The sequence below is a fragment of the Peromyscus maniculatus genome, chromosome X (assembly GCF_049852395.1).
Source record: "Peromyscus maniculatus bairdii isolate BWxNUB_F1_BW_parent chromosome X, HU_Pman_BW_mat_3.1, whole genome shotgun sequence".
Classification (NCBI taxonomy): Eukaryota; Metazoa; Chordata; class Mammalia; order Rodentia; family Cricetidae; genus Peromyscus; species Peromyscus maniculatus.
The window spans coordinates 27,275,627-27,293,308 of record NC_134875.1 but is presented as its reverse complement, the minus strand read 5'-3'; the positions used below and the strand labels follow the sequence as shown (position 1 = coordinate 27,293,308).

At 48.9% G+C, this 17,682-nt stretch overlaps 1 protein-coding gene across 2 annotated transcripts; it reads left to right on the top strand.

Annotated features, from left to right (window-relative positions):
• Positions 1-1,552: 1,552 nt before the first annotated feature.
• Positions 1,553-16,548, top strand: Sash3 (SAM and SH3 domain containing 3). 2 transcript variants are annotated; one of them, XM_015988557.3, is made up of 8 exons: positions 1,553-1,820; positions 9,192-9,287; positions 9,641-9,787; positions 12,496-12,637; positions 13,790-13,938; positions 14,082-14,291; positions 14,446-14,596; positions 15,093-16,548. In XM_015988557.3, exons 1-8 carry the CDS (start codon positions 1,764-1,766, stop codon positions 15,281-15,283), a joined length of 1,143 nt encoding a protein of 380 aa, XP_015844043.1. In that variant the 5' UTR covers positions 1,553-1,763; the 3' UTR covers positions 15,284-16,548. The 2 variants fall into 2 exon arrangements, with proteins under 2 accessions (XP_015844043.1, XP_006995041.1); XM_006994979.4 differs by having other exon boundaries at positions 1,626-1,820; positions 15,096-16,548.
• The last annotated feature ends 1,134 nt before the right edge of the window (positions 16,549-17,682 follow it).

Here is a 17,682-nt window from a genome sequence, read left to right as displayed (position 1 = left end):
TGAGAAAATATAAATATATTCCACATGAAAAGCAAATATGAACAGTTTGTGAAATGTGTTTTTTTTTTCATTGAAAATTTAAAAATAGCTTTACTGAGGTATACTTGAACTTCAGCAAAACAAAGTTTGAAAAGTTTTAACATACATTCATAAGACTTTCACTACAATCAAAATAGCACACATATTCATCACCTCCAAAAAGTTCTATGTGCCCTTCATGATCTGTCTCTCCCATCTCTGCAAATCTCCCCAAACCAATGCTCTGCCTCCTGTACAGTATGATTTTTGTAAGAAGTAAACTTAGTTTAAACAGAGGTGCTAGATGCTGAAAAGGGTAAAGGCCATTTCTCTAAACAGTGTGGAAGCCTATTTGGAGACTTTTTGAAGTTTTTTGTTTGTTTGTTTTTGTTTGTTTGGTTTTTTTTTCCGTTTTTTTGAGACAGGGTTTCTCTATGTAGTTTTGGAGCCTGTCCTGGATCTTGCTCTGAAGACTAGGCTGGCCTCGAACTCCCAGAGATCCGCCTGGCTCTGCCTTCCGAGTGCTGGCATTAAAGATGTGAGTCACCACTTCTGGGCCTGAAGTTTCTTTTTATTGTTCATCTGTATTTTCTAAAGTATATATGATGTATAACAGTTGCTTTGTAGTAAACAGGAGTCATTGAAAGTATTTACACATCTGTCACAAATGCATATGTAAGTCATGGGTTAGACCCTTAAGCACTGCAAATCATTACCACGATTGTCCTCCTCCTCATCTGCCGCACTAATTCTAAGATGGGTGTGGTGAATAGACATTTGATAAATGCCTTTTGAATGGGGCACCTATTGTTGACATGGCATTGCCTGCAAATGTTTCTCAGTTGTTCTTGTAATTAGAGTTTGTGTGACAGCTGAGGGGTGGTGAGTGTAGACACACCTCCTCTAGAATGAGAGCCGTATGTGTGCTGATGGAAATGTGGATTGTGGCTGGGATGGCAGCTGTAGGAGTTGTGGATACAGGGTTCTTGAAGGTTGTGGTGCCAAGAGCATCATGAATGCAATGTTTGTGAGGGTGACAACTATACGGATGATAAAAGCAGTGGAAATATCTGACAAGATGACTGCTTTATCGATCATGGCTAAGGTGTGCTGATCGCAGTGGGGATGGTGGGAAGGATGATGGTTGTAGAGGTCATGGTTGTAAGAGTGAGTAGTGACGATCTGGTAATGGGAGCAGAAGTGATGGCCACAGAGATAGTGGTCATAGGGGTGACCATCAGGGTAATTATGATAGCAGTAATGACTTTGAATTTGCCACTTGACTGAGGGCATTCATTCACTCAAGAGGCAGAGAGATTGTTCACGGTCTGATTTCTCAAGTTTAATTAGTGATGCTAGAGCCTGAATAAGCCAGAGAGGAAAGAACTGCTGGTGAATGGCGTGAGACAACCGGATTGGGGCTTTTCTCTGATTGTTCAACTCAAGATCTGTCTGCATCAGAATCTCTGGAGACCGAAGCTGGGACTTCCTTCCTCCCTAGAGGCCAGCAGGGGCCATGATTGCTGTAAGAGTAGGTCACGTGGCAAGGTTTCCTGTATGCTGCTGCTACTGCTGCTGGGTGTCCATGGCCCTCACCCCCAAGCTGCCACTGCAGCAGTAACAGTGGCAGCCGGAGGCTCAGTCTATGTCGTGCTCCCTGATTGCTGCTGGTGAGGCTGAGCAAGAGGTCTTTGCATCTCAGCATCTTGGAGAACAGAGCAGGAGTGTCGTCACAGTAGAGGACCATGTTGCGTCGCAAACCCTCCAACGCCAGTGACAAGGAGCCCACTCAGAAGAAAAAGGTGAGGAGCATTTTTGAGCGCTCACTCCTTCCTGTCCTCCTCCACACTCTCCACCAATCCCCTCCTGGACTCTTGGTAGGGGGAAGTTGAACCAAGACTGTATGTTGAGCTTGTAGGTGAGGGCCATTCTCCCCGAAAGAAAACGGCACGGGCTCATCGGTCACCAGAGTAGGAAACGTACGGAAGACACTTTTGAAACTCTGGCGTATAGAGCTATGAGTGGAACTTTTAGAAGTGCAACCCTACAACGGTGAGACTAAAGAATTTAAGGGCTAGAACCACAGACTTCAGTTTGAGAACGACAAAATACCGAGCTCAAGCTGAATCCCAAGAGCGGACTTACTTCTGTCTCTCCTAGCCTGGGTCTCTATCACTTCTGTTCAAATGTGTCCTCTTGGGAACCATCTCATTCAGAGGGCCCCGCTGGCCTACCCAACCAAGGTGGGTGGCTAAGCCCCTGCCCACTTGTCTACTACAGCTCCCCAGGCCACTGGAGATGAGGCAATAGGTGCTTTTCCGACTCGGGAGAAGGGCCCACCAAAACACAGTGGAATTCGGGAGGGTTATATGAGTTCTTTCTGGGCAGGGAGAGAACGTATGAGAAATGAGAAATGAAGCTGATGACATGGTGAGTAGGTGTGAGAGCTGAGGAGGAAAATTTTGTCGGGGGAGGGAGATTTCAAAGGCCAGGAAGGTAGCTGTCATGGATGGCTGAGGTGTTCATCTTCCTGAGACAGCAGCTAGATGGAAAGAGGCTTGAGGCCGCTGCTATAGCCAGATCTCTCTGATTGTACGTACAGAGTTCATTTTATGGTAGGATTCTCCCAGGCAATCAGCCTGTCTGGCCTGTATCTCTAGTGAGAGCACAGGAACATCCCAACAGGCCTGACTAGATCCAAGCGCCCAAGCCATAGTCAGGGCCCCCAGGACTCACTGTGCCCTACAAGTTTCCCCTGGAATTCAACTCAGGTACACTGTGGGGGAGCCCCCTTGCCAGTTCCCAGACAGAGGGTGGCAGCTGAGAAACAGGCTCGGAGCACTGGGGTGTGCATCCTGTCTCATCTCTGAGGAGCTGGGGGGTTGCCACTTTTGCGTGCACTCTCCCCACCTCAGCGGCTTCTCAAAGGCTGCAGAGCTGGGAGGGGGAGGAGGGGGAGGTTTGTGAATCTTTACCCAGGGCCCTATCCCCCCTCCGCCCCCCCTCCCCGCCTAAACTAGGCCCCAAAAGCCTGCCATTGGCTGCCCCTCCTCAGAGCCAAGCTACTTCCCCTTGCTCTCTCACTCATGAGAGAAACAGAGACTACTGTGTAGACACGGGTAGGCCCCAAACCACAGGAGAATCAAGCTGGAGGAAAGTCTGAGAAAAGGTTCACACTGCGACACTAGGACCCTATGTTACCTCAGGCAGAGGTGTTCTGAGGCCCACAGAACGAGAAATCCCTTTCCTCTCTCTTGGCTCCGATTACCCAGATTCTATGTTTGGCAGATGGGCCTCTGGGAATTCCTCCAGGCCTCTTCTAGAAAAGTCTTCAGTCCACATCCCTTAGGGAAGAGTAGTCCGTGCAAACTGCACCATACCCCTGTCAGAGCCTATACCAGCCTCCAGGAGCCAAGATGAGCTTGCCTCTACACACCCAAGCCCCATACTATAAAAATGCCCTTAGCACAACTAAACTCCAGAAGACGTGGCATCTTCCCAGGGCCGACAGCCAGCCAACTCCATCTGTGATCGTCAGATGACTGAAGTCAAGTCCCTTCCCTTTGGAAACTGAGGTGATATGGTAGAAGGGAATGAACAAAGACAAAGAAAGCTTCTCTCACTTGTCCCATCTCCTCCTTCTGCCCGTGAGAATGTGCTGTGGGGGGGGGGGCAAGGAAGTGGGGTTGGAATCCTGCTGTGTTCTGCCTTAGGACCCTGGACAGTTCATTGACTTCTAGTGGGCTTCAGTTTCTTCACCTCTGAAAGGAAAGGTGAAGTCTGATCTAGAGGTAGGGATGACTGGAATAACAGTTGTGAAAGCACTCTGTCGCGTGTGCGCTCCTGCCTACAAGGAGGCGCTTGCTTTGGCATGAGCCAAGACAGGGAATACATTGCAAAGAATAAACCATGGTTCCATCCTTGAAGTACAGGAAACAAGACCTATGGAGAGCCACCACTGAGGGAAGGCCCATCAGAGGCCATGTGCTGTGCTCTGCACTTGGGTCATGACTTAGCTTGCTGACTTCAACCTCCAAGAGCAGGGGCAGGTGTTGCTTTTCTACTGATTTCACACTAGAGGCCCAGACTGGTGAAATTTGCTGGAACTCTCGCAGCTAGTAAGTTGCAGGGATCCAAGCCAAGATGCTTAATTTCAGACTCTTACCTCCTCTCTGCACTCCCTTGTCCCCGTACTGATCTCAGAAGCACTAGGGGAGAGTAACAAGCACAAGATTCAGTGTACCAGTAGGGCCAAGGTCTAGGATATGGAGAGGGATTTGTTCTCTAACGAAGCCTAGCCTCCCTCCAGGGGAAATGGAAAGGAACGGAGCGAGGCTCATGTTCAAGTGCGGGGCTGTTGCCTCCTTCCAGTCTTTCTTCTCATCTCTTCCCCAATACCAGAGCATTGTCCCCCATGTCACACTTCTAGAATGGCACCCCAGCAACACACGCTGTGTTGTTTCACTACAGGTTGAGCATCCTTATTACGAAAGTCTGAAATGCTCCAAAACCTGAAGGATTTTGAAAGTCAACATGATGCTACAAGCAGAAAATTCCACACCTGATCTTATGTGACAGGTCACAGTCAAAACACAGGCACATCAAAAGCGTTATATAAAATTACCTGGCGGTTGGGGATTTAGCTCAGTGGTGGAGTGCTTACCTAGCAAGCACAAGGCCCTGGGTTCAGTCCTCAGCTCCGGGAAAAAAATTACCTTCAAATCATATATATATATTACATGAAATTCATGTCTACATGTCTCATTGACAAAATATCTCATTATATATGCAAATATTAAATTTTTTATATTGGAAGGGTCAATGATGTAGCTCAGTCACTAGAGTGCTTATCTAGTATTCATAAAGCTCTCAGCTCAGTCCTCAGCACCACAGAAACTGAATATGGTAGCCACAGATGTAATCTTAATGAATATTGGTCATCCTCTGCTACATAGCAAATTAGAGGCCAGCCTGGGCTACACAAGGTACTCACTCTCTCAAAAACCAAAATCTGAAACGTGGAACACTTTTGGTCCTAAGCATTTCAGATAAATGATATTCAACTTGTGGCTCCCCATCGTCCCCAGGGACATGGCCAGCAAGGATCTTCCACGGCTTTTTCTGCTTTGCCTCCCAGAACAGCTATGAACATGCCCAGCACTACATCACCCCTCATTTCTCACTCTCGTTCAAATGCTTCCTAGCTCAGTGTGGAGGACTCTCCCATCTCTTGCCCGAGTCCATTTAAATGTGCATCCCCCCCAAAGCCTGAGCCATTCCTCCACCACTGCTACCCCCTGCTCTCCCGGTGGCTCCAGGCGAACAGTACCCGTAGTCAGCCCTGTACTAGTCCATCTCCATCTTGGTGTGAGAGTGACTGCGCTAGCTGGGAGGCGGGACCAGCACAGTAACGCACATGGCCTTCCAGTGTCAAGTCCCAGACCTGGGTTTAGGAGTGCCCTGCTCTTGTGTCTCCACGATAAGTCATGGGACTCTGCCTAGAACACTTCACTTCTTTCCATCTCCGTTTCCTTCACTGAGAGGTGGGGATGTAATATGGAGTTGGTGATGCTGGAGTAGGCTGTCACATGTGAAGAACCTGGAAGGCTATTGGGCATATGGGCAGTTTCTTGGATGGTTTCACATACAGACAGAGGCTAGGGCCTAGATCACTGAAGTAGCTTAGAGGGCAATTCAGGGGATATGTAGGGAAGGTGAGCCACCTGTGGTAGGGTGAAGCTATGAGGGGTGATCAGAGAAAAATTTCTGTAGGGGTGCTGTCTTAGACACTTGAGTAGAAACCACTTTTTTCTGTCTGAGTATGATATCCATATGGTGAGTTTCCATAAAGTGGATATCCTCAGGGAGGTAGCACTCAGCTCAAGAAATAAATCATTTCTGAAATTCCAGAAGTTTCTCTTACAACCCTATCTGTCACCACATAATCCCTTCCCCAAGAGTAACTTTCCTGACTTCCAACAGCATTTGAGTTCCTCCACTCTTTGAATTTTGTGTAGGAAGAATTATGTGTCATACTTTTTGGGGAAGCTGACCAGTTTTCATCAACTGTGTGTGGGTGATATTTATTCAAATTTTTGGAATAAATATTGCTGAGATAGTTGCATTGTTGGTTACTGTCCTCTTGTATGATTCTGACACAATTAATCCACTCTGCAGTTGATGGACATTTGTATTGTGTCCAAGTAAATTAAAATCTAAAGGATATTTCTTTCTGGCAGTTGCTAAAAGTATAGAGTGTTTAAGGTGGGGAAATGTCCAGGTTAAGAGTTTGCAGGTAAGGCCTGGTGTTGTGGCACACACCTTTGATTCCAGAACTCAGGAGGTAGAGACAGGTGGATCTCTGTGAGTTCAAGGCCAGCCTGGTCTACAAGTAGAGTTCCAGGACAGCCAGGGCTACACAGAGAAATCCTGTCTCATAAAAACAAACAAAGTATTGCCACTCTTCCCAGAGTCCTCTGGGGTAAGAACACCTGAGTCATCTTCTGGAATCTGTGACAACAAAAGAAGAGGTTGAGGGACCATGCTAACGCTGGCTTGGATCAGTTTGCTGATGGGTCATACAAAAAGCTAAACATAAAGCAGCATCCCAGAAGGGCCAGATGTGCCCGGTGATGTTCCCAGTGCTGGACGGGTACTCGGTTCATCTCGACAACAGTCCAGTGCAGTAGAGGGTTTTGTCTTCTTTTTACTAATGAGGAAAAAAACAGCACAGAGAAAATAGTAACTTACACAGCTGGTCAGTGGCAGAAAAGAAGAAACTGAGGTTTGAAAGGTTAAGTAAGTCATCTGAGGCCACACATACCAGAGTCATACCAGAGCTGAACTTAGCAACGCCCAATGCCCAAAGTGTAGCTGTTTCTAAGAGGCCCACATGCTCTCCTTAGACTTGAAAAAGAGGCCACCAGTACATGAGACTTCCTCCTTGCCTGCGCAGCTCCCAGCCAGGCTTCACCCCAAAGGGAAGACAGATAATAAAAAAACAAGCTCATGGATTTCAACTCACCTTTGGGCTAGGTTATCCCAGGGTAAGCAAAAGTCAGCCAGGATATTTGCAGCTGCCCCGGAGGATGGAGGAAGGCCTAGTAAAAGACCACCTTAGCTGACTCTTGCTGCTGATCACCTGAAGAACATGTGCCTGTCCTGTTTATTTATCTGGACTAAGGAGTAGCCAGTTGGGTGGGCCCAAGCCCCAGAATTATCTTCATGGCCCTTTTGGGTTATCTCCTGCTTTGGGCTTAAGTTAAGACAGAGGGGCCATCGCAGGGGCCTGGGAGTCAAAAGCCTCTCCTCCAAGTTTCCCAGCCTGCAAATTAATGACCGGAAAAGGTCTGGAGAAAGAACAGCCAGCAATGAGCTTACTCTTCCCTAACAAAGCCTACTTTTCCCACCTCACATCTGCCCTCTGGCTTGCTTTCCAGCCTCACCAGTCCCTGGGGCTTCAGGGGCGACTCTCAGCCTCCTGCTCTGGAGGCTAGGCTAAGCAGTTATGGAGGGAAGGCCACAATAGGCCGCATCGGCCTATAAATAGCAACCCGGCCTGCTCTCCTTGGGCCCAAGCCAGCCTGGTGCCCACCCTCTCCCTGTCCCCTCTTTTCCATGCAATAAGAGGGGGAAGTTATCCAGGCAGCTGCATCCTACCATACAAGAAAAGGAAATAGATGCAAAGTAGAGGAGGGAGGGAACGAAGGAAAGAAGGAAGAAGGAAAGAAAGAAAGAGAGAGAGAGAGAGAGAAAGAAAGAAAAGAATAGTGGAAGGTGGAGCTAAGGATGGAGGATGGAGGAGATGTATGGGAATCATGGAAATCACCCCATGGTCAGATATTCCTCTCTGTATACCCACTCACAGCCCCCCCTTTCCAGGTCTTTAAGGTATCACAAAGGAAACCTACCACCTGAGGCTCCAGGCACCCACCTACCTATGTGGCCCCGGATGAAGCTGGTTTCTGCTTGGCCTGACTGCTGACCTAGTTTCTGGTCAACTACCTTTAGGAATACATGACCCTGAAAAGTAGTTGCTGATTCATCTTTGGTCAAGACCCAGAAAATGTACCAGACAGCTACAGTGCAGTCTCTAGGAGTTAGGACAGATTCACTTGAGGGGGGGCAAGTGCTCTTGCCCCTGCTGGGGGGGGGTGTCACTAGACACACCCCCACTTAGTAGGAAGAAGGATGTGAAACCTTCAGCTTTAGTGGGGGTTTGGAGCTCTGGTTCCTCAAGCTCTTATCTTGGGTGTCTGAAGTCTATCCCCACTCTATCTGTCTGGCCATCTGTGAACCCTGGTTCCTGTGTGTGTCTTCTGGTCTTGTCTGTTTATCGCGACACAGGCTTAGTCTCAACTCTGCGTCTATAGCTACCCCATTACCTGCCTTGTCCTGTTATCAGGCTGATATCTCAGCGTGTACACGTGTAGAGAGTTAAAGATCACCTCCTGAAGACAGTCTCATCAACACAAACAATAGGCCATGCCTGAAAGTCCAAACACTGGCGAAAGTCAGCAGTTGCCAGCTTCTCACATCAGTGGCCGAGGTTAAACTCGGAGATGAATCAAGAGAAAATCGTGGCTTTCTTGAACTGAATTGGCTCCAATCGTTTATGAGCCAAATCTATAGGCACCTTCTATATGTAAGCCTCTGCTGTGCTTTTCCTAGAAAGTGTCATGCCAGGCATCTGGTGGGACTGTCTTTTCTGTTCCCAGGACATGAGTTCTCCATCAGGCTATAGGCCTGGATATTTGTCCCTGTCTCTGTGATAGCAACCTGACTCAGTGCCCACCAGAGTGTGGAGGCCAGGGAAATGCTTCTGTGAGGGATTGCCTCCCAGTTCACTCCCGACATTTTCATATGTGCTGAAGTGTGCACTGACTCTGATCCATTGACTCTGTTATGCCAGAGTTCTGAGACCAAACTTTGGGTGCTGGTGGGAACTGGAGTTTAGCCTGGAGCTGCACTGAGGTATGAGGCACCTGAGGCCAGAAGTCCTTTGGTCTGTGGCCAGGGATAGAATGAAGAACAATTCATCCTGTCCCTTCACCTCAGGGTTTCCGTTGTTCTGCCCAGCCCTGATGTGGGCATATGTGCCCACAAGGGGAAAGAGATCCACCCTTGGGCAGCCATTTTAGCACCACTGATTACATCATTTCTGCTTCTTCCAGCTTTCACTTCAGCGCTCCAGCAGCTTCAAGGATTTCGCCAAATCCAAGCCCAGCTCCCCTGTGGTGAGCGAGAAGGAATTTAACCTGGATGATAATGTGAGTTTCAGAGATTCTTGGGGTATACTGAGTAGGGGAAGTGGTGAGTAGGGGGTGGAATGGTGCCGGGAAACAGGAGGTATTAGTGTCTCTGGGACAAAGCTTCCTTCCTGCTTCTCCTAGGCAAACATTCTACTTGTATTAATTACACATTAAAAAGCAAATGAATTCATCACAAATTAATAAGTCTGAGAACAGGATTGGGCCTGATGAAAAAGGGAATTGGAGGGCGGGTTGCTCTCAATCCTACCACCGCCACCCACTTCCGGATCCTGAAGACTTCTTTGTATACCAAGACCTGGACCCAAGCCAGCGTTAGCATGGTCCCTCAACCTCTTCTTTTGTTGTCACAGATTCCAGAAGATGACTCAGGTGTTCTTACCCCAGAGGACTCTGGGAAGAGTGGCAAAAAGTTGGGCAAGAAGTGGAGGGCAGTCATTTCCCGAACCATGAACAGGAAGATGGGCAAGATGATGGTGAAGGCCCTGTCAGAGGAGATGGTGAGGCCTGGAATCCAAGGGTGGGGTGAGGCCCAAGAGGGCCAAGGAGGCCATTCTGGCAGGGGAGTGAGCATGATCACCTGGATAGTTGCGACTTAAGATGTGCATGTGCTGCTCAGTGCAAACAGGAGGTTCACGTGGAGGTGGTCGGGAGGAGGGGGCAAGGATTTACCACCAGCCACGGGCAGCAGGGGGCTGGCTAGGAAAGGATTGAGGCTGAGGAAAGATGAAAGTCTGGGCAACAGAAGCTCTCTGCAAAGACAGGCATAGAGTGAGGGCAGTTGAAAGGAAGATGAACTCTCCTGAGCTGTATGTATCCAGCCCAAAGCTCTGACTGGAAGAAGCCCCTGAGACAGATTTTTTAAAAGGCCTGATTCCAGGAAAATAGAGAGAAAACTACAGATGCACCTCTATTTACCATGTGGTTACATCCTGATAAGCCCCAAGTTCAAAATGCCACGAGTCAAGAATGCACACCCAGCCTACTGAACACTACTGAGCTTAGCAACATAGCACTGTGTAGAGTGTCCCGTGCTCCCTTCCCCTCACAGCTTTGTTGCTGATGGAGAGCTATGACTTGCTGTTGCTATCCAGCATCACCAGAGAGGATCACACTACATAGTGCCAGCCTGGGCAAAGATCCAAACTCAAGATTGAAAGTGTGCTTCCCCCTGATGGTGTCACGTTTGTAACCATCAGAAAGTCAAATAGACTGTGGGGCTAACAAGATGGCTCAGTGGTTAAGAGTGTATACTGCTCTTCCAGGGAACAAAAGGCTGGTTCCCAGCAGCCATGTTGGGTGACTTAAAACCACCCGTAATTCCAGCTTCAAAGTATCTAATGCCCTCTTCTGGATTCTGAAGGCACTTGCATTGGCATGCATATATCGTCCCCCATGTCATCCTATCCATACATATACACATAATTTAAAAAGTAAAATAGATCTGTAAAAAAGAAAGAGATAGATTGGTTGAACCTGTATTTTTTTGGTGCCTGTCCTGGATCTCACCCTGTAGACCAGGCTGGCCTCGAACTCACAGAGATCCGCCTGGCTCTGCTTCCTGAGTGCTGGGATTAAAGGCGTGCGCCACCACTGTCCGGCTGGTTGAACCTTCATTAACTCAAAGACTGTAGAGAAAATGGAGGTTGCTAGCTTCAGCCCCAGGAGGAGGGGGTACAGAGAGCTATGGGGCAGGCATAGCTTAGAGCACTCAGTGGGCTGCTTGTGCGTGTGGCTCTTACAGGAGGCATCTTGAATACTGGAGCCAGCTCAACTAGCTTGTATGGGCAGTTGGTTAACTGTCATGAATTCCGTAAGCCAGTTGTTAAATAGAACTCTTATTAGAAATCAACTTCTATAGACTTACAGAAATCAGTGGTAAAGTACTTGCGTAGCATGTGCAAAGCCCTGGGTTTTATCACCAACACTACCACACTACCAAACACACACACACACACACACACACACACACACACACACACACACACACTCATGAGAGAGAGAACTTTAAATCAAATATGTCCTATTAAAAGCAAAGGTTGTCCTAATTAGGGTTCCTATTGCTGTAATGAAACACCATGACCAAAGCAAGCTGAGGAGGAAAGGGTTTATTTGTCTTATACTTCTACACTGTAGTCTATCATTCAAGGAAGTCAGGACCGAAATTCAAACAGGGCAGGAACCTGGAGGCAAGAGCTGATGCAGAGGCCATGGACCGGCACTGCTTACTGGCTTGCTTTGCCTGCTTTCTTAAAGAACCCAGGACCACCAGCTTGGGAATAGCACCACCCACGATGGGTCCTCCCCGATAAATCACTGATTAAGAAAATACCCTACAGTCCAATTTTATTGGAGGCATTTTCACAATTGAGGCTCCCTCTCTCATGATTTTAGCTTGTGTCAAGTTGACATAACACTAGCCAGGACAAAGGTGATGCTAAAAAAAATCTTCAAAATTCATCATCTCCTATTGCCAACACAACCTGTTATTCTTACACATGTTGCTGATGTATGTGTGTGTATAGTATCTACATAATGGAAATAACCTAGATATCTCTTCTGACAACTCATCCAGGGACATGCAGTGGTACCCAGATGTTGACCATTGATGGGGAACATTCACAAAATAGGAGTTGGCAAATCATCCAGTCCTTTATTCACAGAGAACCAGTTGCTAAACAACACTATGCTCAGATGCACTGAGCTGAGGTGGAAGGAGCTCTGGAACCAGGCAACTCGGTTGTCGTTTCTCTCAGGCCTTGGCAAAGTTATCTATTTTAAAACTCAGGCCAGGCATACCACTTAACTTCAAGTGTTACTGTGAGGATGAAATGAAATGGCAGGCCAGCCTGGCACACAAGAATGTGGACAATTGTTCTCAGACAAATTTGTCTGCCTGACTGGGTCATGGCAACAGCCCCAAGTCCAAGTTTAGTCACTCTGGCCTCTTCTTCATACCCATCAACACCGGAAGCTGACAAAATATGTCCATTCTATGCCCTGGGGGTCTCTTTCTGTGACATAAGAGAACTGGGCCTGCCATCCTCACTTTTACAAAAGAGGAAACTCAGGTTCAGAATGTGGTCACTGAGCCTGTAGGTAACAAAACTGCGATCTGAACGAAGCTCATGCCCAGTTTCACTACAGTGGGGACTGGCCTGTATTACCACAGCAAGGCTTCTCAGCGCTTCCAACGCTCTTCCTATAGGGAGACACACTGGAGGAGGGCTCAGCCTCCCCAACATCTCCAGACTGCAGCCTGGACAGCCCCGGTCCTGAGAAGATGGCCCTAGCCTTTTCTGAGCAGGAGGAGCGTGAACTGCCAGCACTCAGCTGCCAGACATCGACAGGTGAGGGAGGTGAGGGGACATGTGCCAAATCTGGAGAGAAGACCTAGACTAGGGCAGTGCCAGGGGCTTTTCTGGGAAAGGCTGAAAGAGAAATGAGTATTTGTCTTCTCCTTACTGGAATCTCCTCGGCCCACTTCACATTAAATCTTCGTCACAACCTGATAGGACCTGTACTGTTATCCCCACTTTATTGATGTGGAAACTGAGGCTTACGGAAGTGACTTGCCAAGTGACCCAGTATTGAACTCAGATCTGCTTTGTAGGGGCTTCCACTTGCTGTTTCAGGCCTGGAAAGGCCCACAGGCAGAGGAAGAACCTCATTGTCCTCAAAGACCAGCCCGTCCTTAGCTGTCCAAGGGGACCTACAGGCTATAGCCCTTGAGTATCTCAAACATCCCACCTTGAAGTCCAGAGGTAGTTTCCAGTTCTAAAGAGTCAGCCTCTTGGACCTCAGATCTTTGTTTATTGAACTTATGGCACCATTGAGCATCTTTTAGAAGTTCAGGGGCTAGACAAGAGGTACCTTGCCCTCAGGCTCACCCCACTTTGGTCACCCTCTCTCTGCCTCCCACTGGAATCCACTTAAAATGCCCATCACCCTGCCCCTCTCAGGTAGAAAGAGTGCACTTGCATTTTCGTAAGGCTTTGTTACTCAACGTCAAGTCTTATAAAATAGAGAGAGTTAAAGGATCCTGCAAGATATGACTTCCTGTGTGGAAGGAACACATAGTGGGAATAAGGACCTGTAAGGAGCCCTGGAGTGTGGTAGACCCAGTGGCACCAAGTACATGTGAGAAGTCTTGTGTGTGTGTGTGTGGGGGGGTCATTTGGCCTACCTGGCCTCTGATTCCTCACCTGTTCAGTAAGGTGTTGGCCCTACTGAGCCCCAGAGGTGGTCCGGATTTGCCCATTTAGTCTCTATGAGGCAGCTCTCCAGCCACCAACTCTTCATTATCTGAAGCCCTGGAGGTAAAAAGCTGTGCTTCACCAGAGTGGCTAAGGGGATGAACCACTTCCACACTTCCTGTGAGAGCGCAGCTTTCTGTCACCGGGGTGTTTACTTGGGAGCTTCCTGTAGTGGCCCTCCTAGGCACTGCTTACCCCAGCTGCCTCGGGACAAAGACATGCTTCCTCTCTACCCATCCCCTGCAGGCAGTGAACTCTGTAGCCCTGGCCCAGGCTCTGGAAGCTTCATGGAGGACTCACCTGCTCCCCAGTACACAGGGCCGTTCTGTGGGCGTGCTCGAGTCCACACTGACTTCACTCCCAGCCCTTATGACCACGACTCCCTGAAACTGCAGGTAAAGTGGGCATCTGGGTCCCTCCAGAGCCTGGCAGGCTTCAGCCACAAAGAAAGAAAACAAAACAGAGCCAATGTATGACAAGTATCAGCAGAAGCCAAGTGTTCCCTCCCCCTGCTCTCTTCTGCTCTCCCCCCACCCAGAAAGGAGATGTGATCCAGATCATAGAAAAGCCACCTGTGGGCACATGGCTGGGCCTTCTCAATGGCAAGCTGGGCTCTTTCAAATTCATCTATGTGGACGTGCTGCCTGAGGAGGCTGTGGGGCCTGTGCGCCCCAGCCGCCGACAGAGCAAAGGCAAGAGGCCCAAGCCCAAGACTCTGCACGAACTGCTGGAACGCATTGGCCTGGAGGTTTGAGTTTGGACTTGCATTAGTGTCTGGGAGTCAAGGAGGCATGCTTGCCACTGGGATGGGGGCGAAGGGGACAGCTGCTATGTGGAAGGGAAAGGTTCCAGACAAGGGTGACTCATAAAGGAGACTGCTGATGGCCTGTCTCTGCCCCCAGGAGCACACATCCACCCTGCTGCTCAATGGCTACCAGACACTGGAAGACTTCAAAGAGCTGAGGGAAACACACCTCAATGAGCTGAACATCATGGACCCACAGCACCGGGCCAAGCTGCTCACGGCTGCAGAGCTGCTGCTGGACTATGACAGTGAGTCGCATTGGCGGGGGTGGGCAGAGGTCCTCGCTGGCATTGGAGACCCTGTGCTCTGACCATGCTCTGACCCAGAACCCCCCTTTGCAGCAGGAAGGCACTTTCCCACACTTGAATTGGGGTTTCCAGGAAAATTTGTTGGGGGTGGGACTGGGGGGCAAGTTATAAGGGTAATCAGGCCCAACCCCCTTTGAATCAGAGGGGAGATTAAGGCCAGAGAAGGCATGGGATTTACCCCAGAGTCCAAGTCCAGATTGCCTGGCTCCAGCTCAGTGCTGGGGATGTGTGAGCTCTTGGGCCTGGGAACAGCTCCCACTTTCTGTGCTGGAACTGGGGAGAAGAAAAGCAGAGCTGACTGCCTACAGGAGACTGCCCAGGGGTCCCAGCCCATGACCAGGCCCCAAAGGCTTCTCAAAACACCCTGCTGTCCCTCTCCTACCTCCACCCCAAACCAGCTGAGGACCCAGTCCCTCCATTTTGTCTTCATTCCCAGCAGCTGGCAGTGAAGAGGCCGAAGAGGGTGCCGAGAGCAGCCAGGAGCCTATGCACACAGTGTCAGAACCCAAGGTGGACATCCCCCGTGACTCTGGCTGCTTCGAGGGCTCAGAGAGTGGGCGTGATGAATCGGAGCTGGCAGGCACAGAGGAGCAGCTGCAGGGTCTCTCCCTGGCGGGGGCACCTTGAAATGAAGATGGCAAAGGCCAAGGCTGAGCCCTAGCTGCAGAGACTGCAGGGATGGGTGTGGCCTCCTCCCACAATGGCTCAGGATCAGAGGACTGGTACAGAATCTGGCCCTGCCTGCTTCACCAGGGAGGCTTATGGCTGAAGGCCCTGCCAGGGTGCTACAGGCTCAAATAGAGTGGATAAGGGACTGCCCAAAGGCATATCTCACCTTCTGGACCCTCTTCCTCCACCAGTGACTGACAGTATGGGCCCTTCGGGCACCTCCCATTCTCCCGTTATGGACATGCAAGTGGGGCATCAAGGGACCTAGCCATGCCCCACGACCAAGATACCCCAAACCTTCTTATTCTCACACCACTGCCACACTGCTAGAAGAACACCAAACCACTGTTTCAAACCAGTCTCATAGCCCTGGGGAAGCTGTCTGTTTCAAAGGACCTCAGTTGGATATAGGTGAACCTAGAATTCCTTAAATGAGGTTTGAAGGAAGCTACACATACTATTCCTGCTAGCCTTCTCAACATTTTAGAGGTCTGACCACTAAGTCACCAGGAGACTTGAACTAGCCTGGTCAAGATTCAAATGGGCAGTTTTGAGGACCCATCGCTGACCTTCTGCACCTTTAAATATGTACTCTGCAGTTGCCTACCATCCAAGACACCAGTGGGCTTCTTGAGGAGGCTGGAGGGGCCCCAGGCTTTCCAATGAACTAGCTCCTTCTTCTCATCCACGGCACACCTTCCCATGTGACTCAAACTGAGTGGCACCTTCTTCTAGCTTAAAACAATGCCCATATCTCATATAAGTGTTCACACCGGTTCCTTGGCCCCTTCAAGTGAGATTTCCCACAGGCTAGTTGAAGATGGCTACACCTGGCTTCCAATGACACAACTGCCTCTTTGGGGCCCAGATTTGGTCATTTATGTGGCTCTTCACAAAAAAAGGCTTCTTTTGCTTGACATTGGAGGCTCCACTATTCCCAACATTGCTCTGCTAAAGGTTTTTTAGTACCCTCGCTCCAAAGGGTGGGGAGACCATCACATCTGTTATTGGCCCTCCTTGACTTCAGCAGCAAGAGCAGCTCTTCCTGATGCAGGTTCAACTGTGCCCATCACAGGTGGGACTACCTGCTTAGTAAGTGGGCATGCTTCTGATCTACCACCAGGAACTTTTGTAAAGTCTAGTTTCGATGAAGCGGTTGAATTATTGTAAATAGGGGTTATCGGGGAAAGAAATTAGTAGCAATAAATAGAAACAGAACTTAATTAGAGTCTCCTGTTTTCTTTCCTGTGGAGAGAGGGTTGGGGGAAGGACAGAAAGGTCTTTAAAGCTGATCTCGGCAAAATATCCATGTGTTGTCCTTTCAGAGTCATCTTTCCCCTTCCCGAGGATGCAAGAATCCTTGACTCAGCTAACCTAACTCTCCATCTCAAGCTCCAGCTGGTTCCACCCTTCCTTCCAAACATCCCTACTGAGAACAGGGCTCAGGTGCCCATATCGACAGGCCTTGCTGGGGTCTGTGAGCTAGTCAAGGAAGAACTATTTCCCTCTTCCTATAATCCCTTAAACAAGAGCCTTTTAAAGCTCTACATTGGGGAGCTTTGCAGGGTACAAAAGTAGGACAACTGGAATTTGCAGGGCTTTTCTTCTGAAGCCCTCCTCCTGGACCTCATCCTGGACACACTAAAGTGTCATGATCTTCTGGGAAGTGACATGGTGATGGAGACCCCTGAGCTTCCTTGGTGTACCATTACCTGAACTAGAGAGGGCCAATTAGAGTGAGATATGCTACCAGACTAAGCATGGGGGCTTCCAGGCTGTTCTACCATACTGCTCCTAGTGACTCTGGGTATCAGAAAGCTATGAGCATTATCTTCACCCAAGAAATAAGCACCCTGAGAAAGACTGATTAATTGCTATTATCACCGAGCATTTTATGTATTTAGGTAGGTATCATCATCATGATCATCATCGAATTTATAGAAGAAACAAGCTGAGAGGTCAGAGAGTGATTAGAAAGTCACAGAGTTGCTGGGCAGTGGTGGCACACACTTTTAATCCCAGCACTCGGGAAGCAGAGCCAGGTGGATCTCTGTGAGTCTGAGGCCAGCCTAGTCTACTGAGCAAGATCCAGGACAGGCACCAAAGCTACACAGAGGAAACCCTGTCTCAAAAAAAAGAAAGAAAAGAATGTCAGAAGGCAAGCCCATATTTATGTGTATTAGTGTTTTACCTGCATATATAAATATATAAATATGCACCATATATGTGCCTGGTGCCCAGGGAGATCAGAAGAGGCTGCCAGATCCTCTGGAACTAGAGCTACAGATGCTTCTAAATCATCATGTTGGTGCTGAGAACCAAATCCAGGTCCTCTGCAAAAGCAACAAGTGCTTTTT